The following is an 18,083-nucleotide window of genomic DNA, read 5'->3' as shown; positions in this document are numbered from 1 at the left end:
AAAGGTGGGTTTATTTACCATCTGTGTTTTGTCGTGCTCTCCATCCTTCACCATAGCGACAACAACCGTAGAATGTAGGAAGAAAGAGCAAAATAACAGATATGACGTCTTCTTGCTGAAAGTACAGCTCAATTCAAGTCTCAAAAAAGTTAAATATTATTTTACTTGGTCATTTACACCAGTAAAGTTGAAATAACATTTACAATATGTAACAATTATCCTTTAAACTGAACTCAAAATATTGTATTTCACTCAGAGTAATATCTGTTATTTTTGTAGTTAAACGCAGGGTTTGAATTTGTCAAACAGATCCAGTAGCTATATCTCCATTCTTTCAATACAAACACTCATGTATGCACTTTCATGAGAACGAAATAGTTGTTACAAACTACGTAAATACACCTCAACATAACGTTCATGGCTGCTCGATTGTATTCATAGGAGTAACAGTAGCATGGCAGCCCACTTGTCAAGCATTCAGAGAAACCAAATGGACTACAAAGGCAGTCCCAGTGAATGGTACATTGACTGTGGTAGTGAGCTTGGAATAAAACAAATCTAGGCTACGTTAAGAGAAAATGGTTCAAATAACAACCCGAAAAAGACTACAAATCCCAAACACACACATACAGTGCATTCGGAAAGTATTCAGACCCCTTTCCTTTTTCCACATTGTTATGTTACAGCCTTATTCTAAAATGGATAAAACATATATTTTTTTCTCATCAATCTACACACAATACACCATAATGACAAAGCGAAAACAGGTTTAGACACTTTTCCACATTTATTAAAACACACTGTCATCAGCAAGCTCTTTGTGCCAGCCTCCACCCTTCACTAATAGCATATCAGCCACCCTTCACTAATAGCCCATCAGCCACCCTTTACTAATAGCATATCAGCCCCCCTTCACTAATAGCATATCAGCCACCCTTCACTAATAGCCCATCAGCCACCCTTCACTAATAGCCCATCAGCCACCCTTCACTAATAGCCCATCAGCCACCCTTCACTAATAGCATATCAGCCACCCTTCACTAATAGCATATCAGCCACCCTTCACTAATAGCATATCAGCCACCCTTCACTAATAGCATATCAGCCACCCTTCACTAATAGCATATCAGCCACCCTTCACTAATAGCATATCAGCCACCCTTCACTAATAGCATATCAGCCACCCTTCACTAATAGCATATCAGCCACCCTTCACTAATAGCATATCAGCCACCCTTCACTAATAGCATATCAGCCACCCTTCACTAATAGCATATCAGCCACCCTTCACTAATAGCATATCAGCCACCCTTCACTAATAGCATATCAGCCACCCTTCACTAATAGCATATCAGCCACCCTTCACTAATAGCATATCAGCCACCCTTCACTAATAGCATATCAGCCACCCTTCACTAATAGCCCTTCGCCTCAAATGAGTAAACGAACGTAATGATTACTATTTTATCTAAAACTAGTTCCAAGATAAGCTCTTTAAAAATACAAATGAACCCTTTGAAGCACAATATAGGCCTACACAATGGAACAGCATCTTTTAGCAGCATCTCTCCCTTATGAAACAGGAGAGGAGAACTCATGTAGTTCTAATGACCAACAGTCGTTTGGACAGGCTGTTCAGAGGTATAGGATGCAAACAATGGTTTGGACATAAAAATAGCAGCACAGCCTGATAGAAAACCATGAGTCACTAGCCTACTCTGGCCTGGGGTAATAGAAGCCTAAAGAAACCTTTTCTGATACTATTTTTGTGAACCTAAAATGTTCCTAATCTTAGCTAGAAATTGTAAGAAAATCAGTTAAATAATATAGTCTGCTCAAATTAAACATTAAAATGAGCCTGCTTTTTAACACAGAGCCAATCGGTACCCTTTTGTTAGAATATCTAGGCTAGCCTATAGGTAAAGACACCACTTAGTGAGTCCACATGTCATGTATGTCCTTTTTGACACAAGTGTACTACTGCAATGTCGATGTACATTTTACCACAAAAGATTGACCGGTACATATGTTCAACTATAGTCTACTACTGAGAGGTAGAACTGGGCATGAATGGAGTTGTGAGTGTGGATGTTTACTCCGTCACCAACCTTCAACGGCCCTCTTGAAGAAGACCTTGCAGCTTCCGCAGGTGAGGACTCCATAGTGGCAACCAGACGCCTCATCTGAACACACCAGGCAGATCTTATGGGTTGGACCGCTGGGCTTGGCAGGGGCTGACGACGCAGAGCCGCTGGCCTCGGGTCTTGCCTTTGGACTGCACAAACAAAACACAAAAGGTTCATATCAGATCCATTCAAATTAAAAGTATTTTTAAAGAATCAGTTGTTTTAGTTTCACACAGGTGAATATCACTCAGATCCAGACAGCTATAGACGGGTGGGTTGTTAAGCAACAAAAAACCGATGCGTGTGCAACTTTGGGAAAAACAGAAGGGGTTGGCTGACATTCAAAGGACTATTGACAACATGTAAAGTTAAATATTTGGTGACAAAACAGTTTATTGAAATCAAATGCATTTGCACAATATGCACCAGTTGTCTCTCAAATACAGTGCCTTCAGAATGTATGCACACACTGACTTTATCCACATTTTATTGTTACAGCCTTCATTTAAAATGGTTTTAAATTACACAATACCCCATTATGTCAAAGTGATATTTTTACAAATCAATAAAAATTCAAAGCTAAAATGTTTTGGGTCAATAAGTATTCAACCCCTATGTTATGGCAAGCCTAAATCAATTCAGGAGTAAGAATCTGTTTAACAAGTCACATAATAAGTTGCATGGACTGAATATAATTCAACTTTGGATGGTGTATCAATACACCCAGTCACCATGAGGCCAATTTAAAACAGTTAAGTGTTTAATGGCTGTGATAGGAGAAAACTGAGAATGGATCAACATTGTAGTTACTCCACAATACTAACATAAATGAGAGAGAAATGGAAGCCTGTACATCATACAAATATTCCAAAACATGCATCCTGTTTGCTATAAGGCACTAAAGTTAAACTACATCAAATGTGTCCAAAAAAATGACTATGTCCTGAATACACTTTTAAGTCCAAACACGTTACGTTTGGGGCAAATCCAACACAACACATCACTGAGTACCAATCTTCATATTTTCAAGCATGGTGGTGGCCGCATCATGTTATGGGTATGCTTGTCATCGGTAAATAGGGATTTTTGGGGCGATAAAAATAAACGGAACAGAGCTAAACACGGGCAAAATCCTACAGTAAAACCTGTTTCAGTCTGCTTTCCAACAGACACTGGGAGACAAATTCACCTTTCAGAAGGACAATAACCTAAAACACAAGGTCAAATACACACTGGAGTTGCTTACCAAGACAACATTGAATGTTCCTGAGTGGCCCAGTTACATTTGACTTAATTGGCTTGAAAATCTATGGCAAGACTTGAAAATGGCTGTCTAGCAATGATTAACAAACTTAACAGAGCTTGAATAATTTTATAAAGGAAAATTTGCAAATATTGTACAATCCAGGTGAACAAAGCTCTTAGAGCCTTACCCAGAAAGATTCACAGCTGTAATCGCTGCCAAAGGTGATTCTACTATGTATTGACTCCGGGTATGGAATACTTATGTTATCAAGAGGTACGCGTTTTATTTTTCATGATTGTTTTTACAAATGTTATAATTTTTCTTCTACTTATACATTTATTTTGTGTAGATCGTTGACCAAAAAATGACAATGAAATCAATTTTAATCCCACTTTGTAACAAAATGTGGAAAAAGTTAAGGTGTGAATAATTTGACTGCACTGTACATAGTTACAGTCGTTGGTTAGCAAGCTAGCTAATTTGAGCTATATTAGCATAGATGTGACATAAGTCAAAACACCTCAAAATAAGACATGGTATAAAGAACAAGAAAGAACAAGCTGAAACTAGCCACCTACGGTTGCCCACATGGCAGCTTCTCGTCACTGTTGCTAGCTATCTGACTGTTCAGAATCATAAAAGACTGCCTTTTATCCCTGACATACACGTGCATCATTTTCATGACGTTGTCAGGCAACCCGATTATTGGTGTTCAGCAAGAACATTTGACAATAGCAATCAAAACAGCTTAATATTTTCTGTGTTTTGTCTGACTTTTGTCCAAAGAGTCATCTGAGTTACTGCAAAGCAAACTATTCTTAATGCAAGGTTGTTAATCATAACACAGGTAGTTTCCTAGAAAATATATGGCATTTATGGTTACGCCAGGAGAGTAACGACTGAGGTTTTAATCTCACACTCAAGCATCAACTGAAGGATACTGTAATATACTGCCATGTCTGAGCAAGGATAGTTACCCGCCTTGGTTGCAATTCCACGATTGTAATTATCTCCGACTCCCTTTCACATTAAATTAACGACGGTATGAAACTGCAGAAACTTAACACTACTTTGTCAAAGCAATGCTGACAGAAGTTCACTAGGAGTAACCTTTTAACGTCTCGTCAGACAAAAAGCATTTACTAATTTCTAATACAATCCATAGGAAGATTTTAACAGCATTAGGTAAAGCTTTCCACCCTAGTTTGCTTTGCCAACACAACTGACAGGGCTTATATTATAGACTACAAAAGGGAAGCACAGCCGCAAGCTGCCCAATGACACAAGCCTATCAGACAAGCTAAATTACTTCTATGCTCGCCATGAGAGCATCAGCTGTTCGGGATGACTGTGTAATCACGCTCTCCGTAACCGATGTGAGTAAGACCTTTAAACAGGTCAACATTCACAAGGCCGCAGGGCCAGACGGACTACCAGGACGTGTACTCCGAGCATGCGCTGACATTTTCAACTGTAATACCAACATGTTTCAAGCAGACCACCATAGTCCCAGAGCCCAAGAACACCAAGGTAACATGCATAAATGACTACCAACAGGTAGCATTTACGTCTGTAGCCATGAAGTGCTTTGAAAGGCTGGTCATGGCTCCCAGAAGCTCTAGATCCACTCCAATTCGTATACCACAACTGCATGGCAGGCCAAGCATGACTCCAACACCATCATTAAGTTTGCTGACGACAACAGTGAGACACTGACAGCGATGAGACAGCGTATAGGGAGGAGGTCAGAGACCAGCACAACATTCTTTCCCTCAATGTGAGCAAGACAAAGGAGCTGATCGTGGACTATAGGAAAAGGAGGGCAGAACAGGCCTCCATTAACATTGACGGGGCTGAAGTGGAGCAGGTCGAGAGTTAAGTTCCTTGGTGTCCACATTACCAACAAACTATCATGGTCCAAACACACCAAGACCGTTGTGAAGAGGGCACGACAACACCTTTGTCCCTCGGGAGACTGAAAAGATTTGGCATGGGTCCCCAGATCCTTAACATTAAACAGCTGCATCCTGACCGGTTGCATCACCGACTGGATTTATATACTAGGCCGTGTCACCCAAGTCATAGACTGTTCTCTCTGCTACCACAAGGCAAGAGGAAAGGGAGCGCCAAGTCTAGGACCAAAATGGTTCTTAATAGCTTCTACCAAAAAGCCTGCAGAACAATTAATCAAATGGCCACCCGGACTATTTACATTGACCACCCTGTTTTTACACTGCTGCTACTTGCTGTTTATTATCTACGCATAATCACATGACAAATTACATCAACTAACCTGTACCCCCCTATTGACTCAATTTACATTATCAAGCATTGTCACCTCACCTCCCCACACAACCCCTGTATATAGCCCCGTTAACGTTTTGTAATTTTCTTGTCACAAAAAAAAAAAAAACGTTTTGTACTTTAGTTTATTTGGTAAATATTTTCTTAACTCTATTTCTTGAACTGCATTGTTGGTTAAGGGCTTGTAAGTAAGCATTTCACGGTAAGGTCTACACCTGCTGTATTCGGTGCATGTGACAAATACATTTGATTATGTAACTTATGTAAGAGATCTTGAGAAGTTGGCCCAACGTCTTTCAAGGTTTATGGATGGTGTTGTATAGACTAGGGCATGGCATTTACATTCAATACAAGTCACGCAGCTGAGGGAGGCCCAAAGAGTATGACCTAAATTCAAAGGCCAGTCTAATGGTCATTGGAAAGACGACACTTGTTTATATAAGTGGTGGTGGTGGTGGGGGAGGGGGGGGGGGACTTTGGCAGGCAGCCAAGCCATTCACTGGATTTAGGCCGACTACAAAGCTGCTTGACAGCTCATTCCATGAAAATATTCCCTGTTTACACTACTATCCCCAGACACCAATTGCCTGCGACTAGCAAACTAATAAATACCTATGGTATAAGTAAACTAAAACTTCAATTAATAGCCCAGGAGCTTATTTGCTTAAATCACTTAAAACATGTGCTTATTAAAGACAGGCTTCTATTTGAGCCAGGTATCTATTTCCTTAATGCACACAGCTTTGCTCATTCGCATAGTAAATTGTTGAATTCCAGCATTAACACATTTCTTAATTTCCTGCACTAATGTGTTATCATATACACATTGTCACATTTTCTGTCTTACTATGCCTCTATATAAAAAAACAAAAATGAATATATAATATATATATTTTCTTTTACAGAATAATTATTCTTCTCTGACTGCATTTGGCAGTTCTTACCTTTGCCACTAGAGTGCGATCTACCGACTGATGGGGGTCTGTGCTCCCGAAGTTGTTGACTGTATTTGTGCTTGCCATTTTAACCAGTAGTTCTCAGCTGTTAGCAACCAATGGCTAGCAGTTTCTTACTGTCGGTAAAAACAGGTTGCCATAATCTTTGAGTCATGACTGAATTCTTTAATGTAATCAGACATTAAACCTCGTAAACTTGCATGTTAACCCCGTAAGCAATTCATCAAGTGGCTATTTGAGACCGTTTAATTGAAGTTTTATAGTATGTGTAAACTAAAAAAAAGCCTAAAGTAGTGTTTTCGGGAAAGAATTCAGACCCTTGACTTTTTCCACAGTTACGTTAAAGCCTTGTTCTAACATTTGTTCTAGCCTTGTTCTAACATTTAAACTTTTCCCTCAATCTACACACAATACCCCATAATGACAAAGCAAAAACTGTTTTTGAGAATTTTGCAAATTCATAAAAATAAACTGAAATATCACATTTACATAAGTATTCAGACCCTTTACTCAGTTATTTGTTGAAGCACATTTGGCAGCGATTACAGCCTCGAGTCTTATGGAAAACTACAAAACTACAGATTCCGCGTGAAGTATTTGAATTTGAAGGGCGCCATAATACTGTATGGGGTTGAATGGCACCCCAAATGTTTTTTTTGCTAAGGATAATGGTGAAAGTGGCCATAACTAGCAAAGGATCATGGTCGATGTAGTCGTTTTCATCCTGCCTGAGCAAGTCAACCTTAATGTCTATCGCATGTGAGCGCAAGCCTCCTCGAAGCCTGCTGGCCAGTGACTGGTTTGTGTCCGCATGTGGTCAACTATAGTAGTATCTCGATTTGTTGCAAATTTTTAAATAATTTACCGTGGGGATCGAACTTGATCATAATAAACACATTTTAGAGCTCAAAACATCTATTTTGTTTGGCAGTTATTGTGATCGCAATTTACATAGGCTTTCTAGGGCAGATCGGGGATTTTGGCACCGCTAGGTTGCTACGCAGTAGCCGACCAGCAGAGCTCGTGACTTCACGCTCCAGACCAGACACTGGGGGCCTGACATTGCCAGCAGTAAGAATTGAGTTTGATTTCCAAAAAGACAAGGACAGTAGCATTCAAATTATGTACCCAAACAACCACAGGGTTGACGATTTCTTCATAAAATCAGCCATAAAACCCCTTGAGACAGGGGGAATGGAAGCTTGTTGTGAGCAACAGAGAGTGGCAATAATGCAAGCTTAAACAAAAATATATATATTCTAGCCTGTCTGTAACAGTGTTATGCTAGACCCTCTATTTTCCACCACAAAACATCAAATGGCCAAAAGGAGTAGAACCAGCTCACCTGCTTTTACACTATGATTTGAATACTGAATGTTGAATGATTATTTGAAGGAAGTTTCCCCATATTTAAAACAAGATTTCAGTTCACGTAACAGGGTTGACCTTAAAATGAGGGACAGACTTAAATTAATCACTAATCACATTAAATAAATTACAATCTTCAGAAAAGACTGTCAAAGTAATAAAATAACTAAGGCTTTACAATTAGGGTGAAGATTTGAATAAAGTGTTGGGTATTGAGTGGGTTAAAATCTTATTAGAAGTCAGAGAGGGTGCACGGAGGGACATGTCAAAATGCAGAATTTTGGCACATTAGCAAGTCTTTTACTCATAATAAAAATATGATTGAATTATCCATGTGGTCTATATTAAAAAGTACACTTCATTTAATATAGCAGGCTTTTAAAATTCTATATTGGTGCACAATTTCTACTTAAAATAACAAATTGATGCAAAAGGCACTCATTTCGTGGAATGACCCTAATACAGCAGCAAAAGATGCTTACACCTTAGCATTTTGAAAGGGGAAAAAAAACATGGACTTTTAAAAGTGACCACTGGGTGGTCTGACAGACTCCCGCCCATTTCATCATCCAGCCCTGGCCCTTCCCCCCGCTACTCCCGGCCTACTCACTCGCTCTACTCCCTCTGCATCAGGGCTTTGTGGCACACAGCCATGCAGTATCAAGCCTCAGTAGGAATGCCCCCACACTGAACCAGAGAGCAATGAACACAAATCCCCTCACACACACAGACACACACACACACACACACACACTTAAAACTGCAATTCTGCTAAATGCATGAACAGCCTAAACCACGATAAGGTGAAAAAAAGCAATGAAGTAGGTTTCAGTTCAATGACCTTGGTTAATCTATTTCCGCCTACACAACTCTCATTCTGTAGGCAGCACAAGAACTGGAGAGAGAGTGATACAGTATCACTCAAATCAAAGAGACAACATGAACAAGACAGACAGTGTGGGATGATGATGTTACAAACCATTCAACCTTATTTAATTGCACAATTTTTATAAACAATGGGGCAAAAAAGTATTTAGTCAGCCACCAATTGTGCAAGTTCTCCCACTTAAAAAGATGAGAGAGGCCTGTAATTTTCATCATAGGTACACTTCAACTATGACAGACAAAATGAGAAAAAAATCCAGAAAATCACATTGTAGAATTTTTTTATGAATTTATTTGCAAATTATTGTGGAAAATAAGTATTTGGTCAATAACAAAAATGTATCTCAATACTTTGTTATATACCCTTTGTTGGCAATGACAGAGGTCAAACGTTTTCTGTAAGTCTTCACAAGGTTTTCACACACTGTTGCTGGTATTTTGGCCCATTCCACCATGCAGATCTCCTCTAGAGCAGTGATGTTTTGGGGCTGTTGCTGGGCAACACGGACTTTCAACTCCCTCCAAAGATTTTCTATGGGGTTGAGATCTGGAGTCTGGCTAGGCCACTCCAGGACCTTGAAATGCTTCTTACGAAGCCACTCCTTCGTTGCCCGGGCGGTGTGTTTGGTATCATTGTCATACTGAAAGACCCAGCCACGTTTCATCTTCAATGCCCTTGCTGATGGAAGGAGGTTTTCACTCAAAATCTCACGAAACATGTCCCCATTCATTCTTTCCTTTATACGGATCAGTCGTCCTTGTCCCTTTGCAGAAAAACAGCCCCAAAGCATGATGTTTCCACCCCCATGCTTCACAGTAGGTATGGTGTTCTTTGGATGCAACTCAGCATTCTTTGTCCTCCAAACACGACGAGTTGAGTTTTTACCAAAAAGTTATATTTTGGTTTCATCTGACCATATGGCATTCTCCCAATCTTCTTCTGGGTCATCCAAATGCTCTCTAGCAAACTTCAGACGGGCCTGGACATGTACTGGCTTAAGCAGGGGGACATGTCTGGCACTGCAGGATTTGAGTCCCTGGCGGCGTAGTGTGTTACTGATGGTAGGCTTTGTTACTTTGGTCCCAGCTCTCTGCAGGTCATTCACTAGGTCCCCCCGTGTGGTTCTGGGATTTTTGCTCACCGTTCTTGTGATCATTTTGACCCCACGGGGTGAGATCTTGAGTGGAGCCCCAGATCGAGGGAGATTATCAGTGGTCTTCTATGTCTTCCATTTCCTAATAATTGCTCCCACAGTTGATTTCTTCAAACCAAGCTGCTTACCTATTGCAGATTCAGTCTTCCCAGCCTGGTGCAGGTCTACAATTTTGTTTCTGGTGTCCTTTGACAGCTCTTTGGTCTTGGCCATAGTGGAGTTTGGAGTGTGTGGAGTGTGACTGTTTGAGGTTGTGGACAGGTGTCTTTTATACTGATAACAAGTTCAAACAGGTGCCATTAATACAGGTAACGAGTGGAGGACAGAGGAGCCTCTTAAAGAAGAAGTTACAGGTCTGTGAGAGACAGAAATCTTGCTTGTTTGTAGGTGACCAAATACTTATTTTCCACCATAATTTGAAAATAAATTCATTAAAAATCCTACAATGTGATTTCTGGATTTTTTTTCTCATTTTGTCTGTCATAGTTGAAGTGTACCTATGATGAAAATTACAGGCCTCTCTCATCTTTTTAAGTGGGAGAACTTGCACAATTGGTGGCTGACTAAATACTTTTTTGCCCCACTGTACATATACACACAGACACACACACACAATTTACAACTAAAACCAGATATAGAAGTATGAAAAGATAATGGACCTATATATTTTTTTTAAATCAACAAAATAAAAGCTGGCCAGTCAGAATCTAAAATTATAAAATTATGCATTCAGGAGTATTTTTGTCATGGCATGTGGTCCCTATTGAAATGTGTACAATTGCAGGAAATTAACGTTTAAGCTGCAAAATGTTATCTCCACCAAATGGCTAAATATGTAGAACTGCAGGAAATCAGCTTTAAAACCGCTCAATTTTGCCACTCAGTGCACATCCCTAATATTGGGTTGCCTTTTATAGCTTGGTGGTATGCAGTAGAGTTTCAGGCTGTTTCCCTCTACCGGACTGAAGACACTGTACAGGCTTCAGCAGGGCTGAGAGGCCTCTCAACAATCGGCTACAGGAGGAAGTCAGGACCCATGGCTCTCCAAAAATGTATAGTTTTCCAGAATCCCAAGCCCTGTAGCAGCAGTGTTACGTCAGGTCAGTGAGGCCATACACAAACAGAGCCACGGAGGGAGGTAGGCTCAGGGTAGATGAAACATAGCTGGGCTACAGCCAGACTTCTCCGGCATCCTCCATTTTCTCACACCTTTTTTATTTGGATACTGCAAGCTGAAGTCATTGTAGCAGAGGCACAATCTTACAGGAAATTGTTTGATATACCCCCCCCCCCCCCCCCAAACTTTTCATTTGGCTTTATATAACAACATTTTGGATTTAAGATCAAATGTCTTACACAACAAAAGGTTTAATATGACTCAACACAATGTCACACTTTATTTGAGGATATTTTCATACATGTCTGTTTTATCGATTTCAGAGACAATCCGGTTGTGTAAACTGGTGAAATGATCACATCAAGGAGCGCTACCTCCAGATGTCAAACAGAATACTTACTTGACAGTTGCCCCATCCAAGCAGGGCAGTGTGAACAGAAATTTCTTGGAGGTAAACACTCATACAGTATACATTCGGAAAGTATTCAGACCACTTCCCTTTATCCAAATTACAGCCTTATTCTAAAATGAATTAAATAAACTACACACAATGACAAAGCGAAAACATGTTTTCAGAAATGTCTGCAAATGTACATGCAGTTGAAGTCGGAAGTTTACATACACTTAGGTTGGAGTCATTAAAACTTGTTCATTTCTTGTTAACAAACTATAGTTTTGGCAAGTCATTTAGGACATTTAGGACAACAAGTAATTGTTAAAACATCAACTGTTTACAGACAGATTATTTCACACATTCACTGTTTCACAATTCCAGTGGGTCAGAAGTTTACTGTCACTTTAAACAGCATGGAAAATTCCAGAAAATGATGTCATGGCTTCAGAAGCTTCTGATAGGCTAATTGACATCATTTGAGTCAATTGGAGGTGTACCTTTAGAAGTATTTCAAGGCCTACCTTCAAACCCAGTGCCTCTTTCCTTGACATCATGGGAAAATCAAAAGAAACCAGCCAAGACCTAAAAAAAAATTGTAGACTTCCACAGGTCTGGTTCATCCTTGGGAGCAATTTCCAAATGCCTGAAGGTACCACAATAATCTGTACAAACAATAGTACAGAAGTATAAACACCATGGGACCACACAGCCGTCATACCGCTCAGGAAGGAGTTCGGTCCCCTAGAGATGAACGTACTTTGCGAAAAGTGCAAATCAATCCCAGAACAACAGCAAAGGACCTTGTGAAGATGCTGAAGGGAACAGGTATAAAGGTATATATACCCACAGTAAAACGAGTCCTATAACAACATAACCTGAAAGGCCGCTTAGGAAGGAAAAAAAACACTGCTCCAAAACCGCCACAAAAAAAGCCAGACTACAGTGTGCAACTGCACATGGGGACAAAGACTCTGGTCTGATAAAACAAAAATATAACTGTTGTTTGGCCATAATGACCATCGTTATGTTTGGAGGAAAAAAGGGGAGGCTTGCAAGCCGAAGAACACCATCTAAACCAGGAAGCACGGGGTGGCAGCATCATGTTGTGGGGGTGCTTTGCTGCAGGAGGGACTGGTGCACTTCACAAAATAGATGGCATCATGGAGGAAAGAAAATGATGTGGATATATTGAAGCAACATCAAGACATCAGTCAGGAAGTTAAAGCTTGGTCGCAAATGGGTCTTCCAAATGGACAATGACCCCAAGCATACTTCCAAAGCTGTGGCAAAATGGCTTAAGGACAACAAAGTCAAGGTATTGGATTGGCCATCACAAAGCCCTGAACTCAATCCCATAGAAAACTTGTGGTCAGAACTGAAAAGGCGTGTGCAAGCAAGGAGACCTACAAACCTGACTCCGTTACACCAGCTCTGTCAGGAGGAATGGGCCAAAATTCACCCAACTTATTGTGGGAAGCTTGTGGAAGGCTACCCGGAACGTTTGACACAAGTTAAACAATGCTACCAAATACTACATGAGTATATAAACTTCTGACCCACTGGGAATGTGATGAAAGAAATAAAAGCTCAAATAAATCACTCTCAACTATTATTCTGACATTTCACATTCTTAAAATAAAGTGGTGATCCTAACTGACCTAAGACAGGGAATTTTTACTAGGATTAAAAGTCAGGAATTGTGAAAAATTAAGTTTAAATGTATTTGGCTAAGGTGTTTGTAAACTTCCGACTTCAATTGTAAGTATTCAGACCCTTCGCTATGAGACTCGAAATTGAGATCAGGTGCATCCTGTTTCCATTGATCCTTGAGATGTTTCTACAACTTGGAGTCCAACGGTGGTACATTCAATTGATTGGACATGATTTGGAAAGGCACACACTGTCTATGTAAGGTCCCACAGTTGACAGTGCATGTCAGAGCAAAAACCAATCCATGAGGTCGAACAAATTGTCCGTAGAGTTCCGAGACAGGATTGTGTCGAGGCACAAATCTGGGGAAGGGTACAGGAACATTTCTGCAGCACTGAAGGTCCAAGAACACAGTGGCCTCCATTCTTAAATGGAAGAAGTTTGGAACTTCAAGACTCTCCCTTGATTTGGCCGGCCGGCCAAACTGAGCAAACGGGGGAGGGGCGCCATGGTCAGGGAGGTGACCAAGAACCCGATGGTCCCTCTGACAGTGCTCTAGAGTTCCTCTGTAGAGATGGGAGAACCTTCCAGAAGAACCATTTTATTTATTTAACTAGGCAAGTCAGTTAAGAACAAATTCTTCTTTACAATGACTATCTACCAACGCCAAATCCAGATGACGCAGGGCCAATTGGGAGTCCCATGGGGCAGCGCACAATCACGGCCGGCTGTGATACAGCCTGGAATCGAACCAGGGTCTGTAGTGACGCCTCAATCACTGAGATGCAGTACCTTAGACCCTGCACCACTCAGGAGCCCAAAACCATCTCTGCAGCACTCCACCAATCAGGCCTTCATAGTAATGTGGCCAGGCGGAAGCCATTCCTCAGTAAAAGCACATGACAGCCCGCTTGGAGTTTGCCAAAAGGCACCTAAAGGACTCGCAGACAATGAGAAACAAGACTCTCTGGTCTGATGAAACCAAGATTGAACTCTTTGACTGAATGCAAAGCGTCATGTCCGGAGGAAACATGGCACCATCCCTACTGTGAAGCATGGTGGTGGTAGCATCATACTGTGGGGATGTTTTTTCAGCAGCAGAGAATGGGAGACTAGTCAGGATCTAGTGAAAGATGAACGGAGCAAAGTACAGAGAGATCCTTGATGAAAACCTGCTCAGGAGCTGACTGGGACCCAGACTGTTTCCTGGAGGTCTAGAGTTTTTCATCAGCTATCTGAGTAGCTAACCGATCGCTGCAGCTGTACATAGTCCATCTGTAAATAGCCCACCCAATCTACCTACCTCATCCCCAATTTGTTTTTAATTTACTTTTCTGCTCTTTTGCACACCAGTATCTCTACTTGCAAATCATCATCTGCTCATTTATTACTCCAGTGTTAATTTGCTAAAATTGGAATTACTTCGCTACTATGGCCTATTTATTGCTCACGCCATTTACTCCTCACGCCATTTGCACACACTGTATATAGACTATTTTTTTATATTGTGTTATTGACTGTACGCTTGTTTATTCCATGTGTAACTGATGGTTGTTTTTGTCGCACTGCTTTGCTTTATCTTGGCCAGGTCGCAGTTGTAAATGACAACTTTTTCTCAACTAGCTTACCTGGTTAAATAAATGTGAAACATTTTTTAAAATATTATTATTATTTATTTATTTAGTTTTTCTTGATCTGGTAGGCTAACTAAGTAAAACTTTGGGTATGACATAATAAAATCAGCTGTAAAAAATAAAATAAAAAAGTTTTATACGGGCTATGATGGGACCAGACTTTCTAATCAGGTAATTTAGTAAAAAATAAAATTAAAGATTAACTCCTGGGGGGAAAAAACTCCTGGGCTCAGATTCACAAAACCTTCTTAAAAGACGAAATGTCTTAACTGCCATTTGCCCTTAAATATAGACTTAAGAAGTTAAGGGAAAAAAGCTGTTCCCTCTTGGGTTGTGCCATGGCGGAGATCTTTGTGGGCAATACTTGGCCTCGTCTCAGGATGGTAAGTTGGTGGTTGAAGATATTCCTCTAGTGGTGTGGGGGCTGTGCTTTGGCAAAGCGGGTGGGGTTATATCCTTCCTGTTTGGCCCTGTCCGGGGGTGTCCTCGGACGGGGCCACAGTGTCTCCTGACCCCTCCTGTCTCAGCCTCCAGTATTTATGCTGCAGTAGTTTATGTGTCGGGGGGCTAGGGTCATTTTGTTATATCTGGAGTACTTCTCCTGTCCTATTCGGTGTCCTGTGTGAATTTAAGTGTGCTCTCTCTAATTCTCTCTCTCTCTTTCTTTCTCTCTCGGAGGACCTGAGCCCTAGGACCATGCCTCAGGACTACCTGACATGATGACTCCTTGCTGTCCTCAGTCCACCTGGCCGTGCTGCTGCTCCAGTTTGAACTGTTCTGCCTGTGATTATTATTAGTTGACCATGCTGGTCATTTATGAACATCTGAACATCTTGGCCATGTTCTGTTATAATCTCCACCCAGCACAGCCAGAAGAGGACTGGCCACCCCACATAGCCTGGTTCCTCTCTAGGTTTCTTCCTAGGTTTTGGCCTTTCTAGGGAGTTTTTCCTAGCCACTGTGCTTCTACACCTGCATTGCTTGCTGTTTGGGGTTTTAGGCTGGGTTTCTGTACAGCACTTTGAGATATCAGCTGATGTACGAAGGGCTATATAAATAAATTTGATTTGATTTTGATTTATTCCTCAAAAAGCTCATGAAAGTAATTGAACATGTTCAATTCACAAACTTCATTTGAAAGTTTACTATTGCTTATTTGAAACCCAAGAATGATTTAAAACAGTAATCTGAGAAACAAATATGCTAACATGATTGCCATTACTAGCTAGATAGCTAAAACGGTTTTCTATCAACAAAGCTATTTGAGAAGTTCGTAAGAAAATCATTCAATCTTTAAAATATTGTTGAAGAATTGCACTTTTGTAAGCTTCTAAAGTTTTTGCGTTAGAAGTGTTGTGAATATGGGCCCTGGTCCTGGGGAGGATAAAAACAAAAATCCTGTCAAACAAATCAAGAGGTGGATCAGGCTAAACAACAGTACTTTGTCCCTCTTTTCAACGTTTGTGTGAATTATTTTATTAAACAAAATCAAAAGTGCTGGGGCAAATGCTGGCTCGCCCACGTTTGCCGGCGGCCTTGCTGTGGCTCATCTCTTCATCAAGGATTGAAGGAAATCGCCACACAATGCTACAAATGAAAAAACAGCCTATAAATGTATGATCTATATGTATTTTATTTTTGCGTGTTGGGAATGGCCAGCTCAACATCTCAATTCTCTGGTGAATTATACCCATGTTTTTAGTCGCAATTTGCTTTTACCACATGTACCCTAATGATTTGCATGACATTGATAAAAATTAAACATGGCTTGTTGTAATGTTGTAAGGTAGGCCTACTGTACTTTTATAATAGTATTAGAGGGATTTTTTAAATTTTATTTATCCATTATTTTACCAGGTAAGTTGACTGAGAACACATTCTCATTTGCAGCAACGACCTGGGGAATAGTTACAGGGGAGAGGAGAGGGAGATTAATGAGCCAATTGTAAACTGGGGATTATTAGGTGACTGTGATGGTTTGAGGGCCAGATTGGGAATTTAGCCAGGACACCGATAGGTGCCATGGGATCTTTAATGACCTCAGAGAGTCAGGACACCCATTTACCGTCCCATCCGAAAGACGGCACCCTACACAGGGCAGTGTCCCCAATCACTGCCCTGGGGCATTGGGACATTTTCTTTAGACCAGAGGAAAGAGTGCCTCCTACTGGCCCTCCAACACCACTTCCAGCAGCATCTGGTCTCCCATCCAGGAACTGACCAGAACCAACCCTGCTTAGCTTCAGAAGCAAGCCAGCAGTGGTATGCAGGGTGGTATGCTGCAGGATAATCATTAATTTCTGATAAATCAAATCCATCTATATTTAGACAGCATATTTCATACATGGAATGAAACAATGTGCCTCACAGGGAAAAAAACAAATCAAAACAAATGAAAATAGAAACAATATTTTATATTTACCACACAACAGAGGATAAAAAACAAAAGAATACAATTGAAACAACAAAAAAGCACCCTGAGGAAAAGCAAAGATAAAAAGATGTTTTAAGATCTCTTTTAAAAATGTCCAGTTTCATCCCCCCTCATATTCTCTGGCAGGCTATTCCAGAGCCTGGAGGCATGGTAACTAAAGGCTGCCTCTCCATGCGTCTTGGTCCTAGGCTTTGGGATAGTTAAAAGGCCAGTGAGAGGACCTGAGGGACCTACTGAGTACATAACTTAAAAGCACATCTGATGTATTGGGGAGCACATGCACAATCGTGGATTGATTTAGAAACCAAAATAAAAACCTTAATTAATTCTAAAACTCACAGGCATCCAGTACAGAGACCTTAAAACTGGTGTAATGTGTGCTCTCCAGCTGGTCTTGGTCAGTACCCGTGCTGCAGCATTCTGTATGTTTTACAGTGCAGAGACCTTAAAACTGGTGTAATGTGTGCTCTCCATCTGGTCTTGGTCAGTACCCGTGCTGCAGCATTCTGTATGTTTTACAGTGCAGAGACCTTAAAACTGGTGTAATGTGTGCTCTCCATCTGGTCTTGGTCAGTACCCGTGCTGCAGCATTCTGTATGTTTTACAGTGCAGAGACCTTAAAACTGGTGTAATGTGTGCTCTCCATCTGGTCTTGGTCAGTACCCGTGCTGCAGCATTCTGTATGTTTTGCAGCTGACCAATGGCTTTCTTGGGTAGAACAGACAGGAGAGCAACACAGTAGTCAAGCCTGCTTGTAATAAAAGCATGGATGAGTCTCCCAGCCTGAGAGAAACAGGCCCACCTTGGCAATGTTC

At 40.9% G+C, this 18,083-nt stretch overlaps 1 protein-coding gene across 8 annotated transcripts in view; it reads right to left on the bottom strand.

Moving 5' to 3' along the window:
• Positions 1-18,083, bottom strand: part of LOC100136786 (nuclear receptor subfamily 3, group C, member 1 (glucocorticoid receptor)) — a 115,481-nt gene that overhangs the window by 32,860 nt on the left and 64,538 nt on the right. For 4 of the 8 annotated variants that reach the window (XM_021617180.3, XM_021617179.3, XM_036989326.2 and 1 more), the window contains 2 exon segments: positions 2,109-2,275; positions 19-45 (listed from right to left, as the gene is read on the bottom strand). In XM_021617180.3, the coding sequence (XP_021472855.2) occupies positions 19-45; positions 2,109-2,275 (194 nt within the window). 8 annotated transcript variants of the gene reach the window in all.

Source organism: Oncorhynchus mykiss, chromosome 10 (genome assembly GCF_057628025.1).
Source record: "Oncorhynchus mykiss isolate SJ-2025 chromosome 10, ASM5762802v1, whole genome shotgun sequence".
Taxonomy (NCBI): domain Eukaryota; kingdom Metazoa; phylum Chordata; class Actinopteri; order Salmoniformes; family Salmonidae; genus Oncorhynchus; species Oncorhynchus mykiss.
The sequence above is the reverse complement of the archived record's forward strand: the minus strand, read 5'-3'. Positions and strand labels throughout refer to the sequence as shown.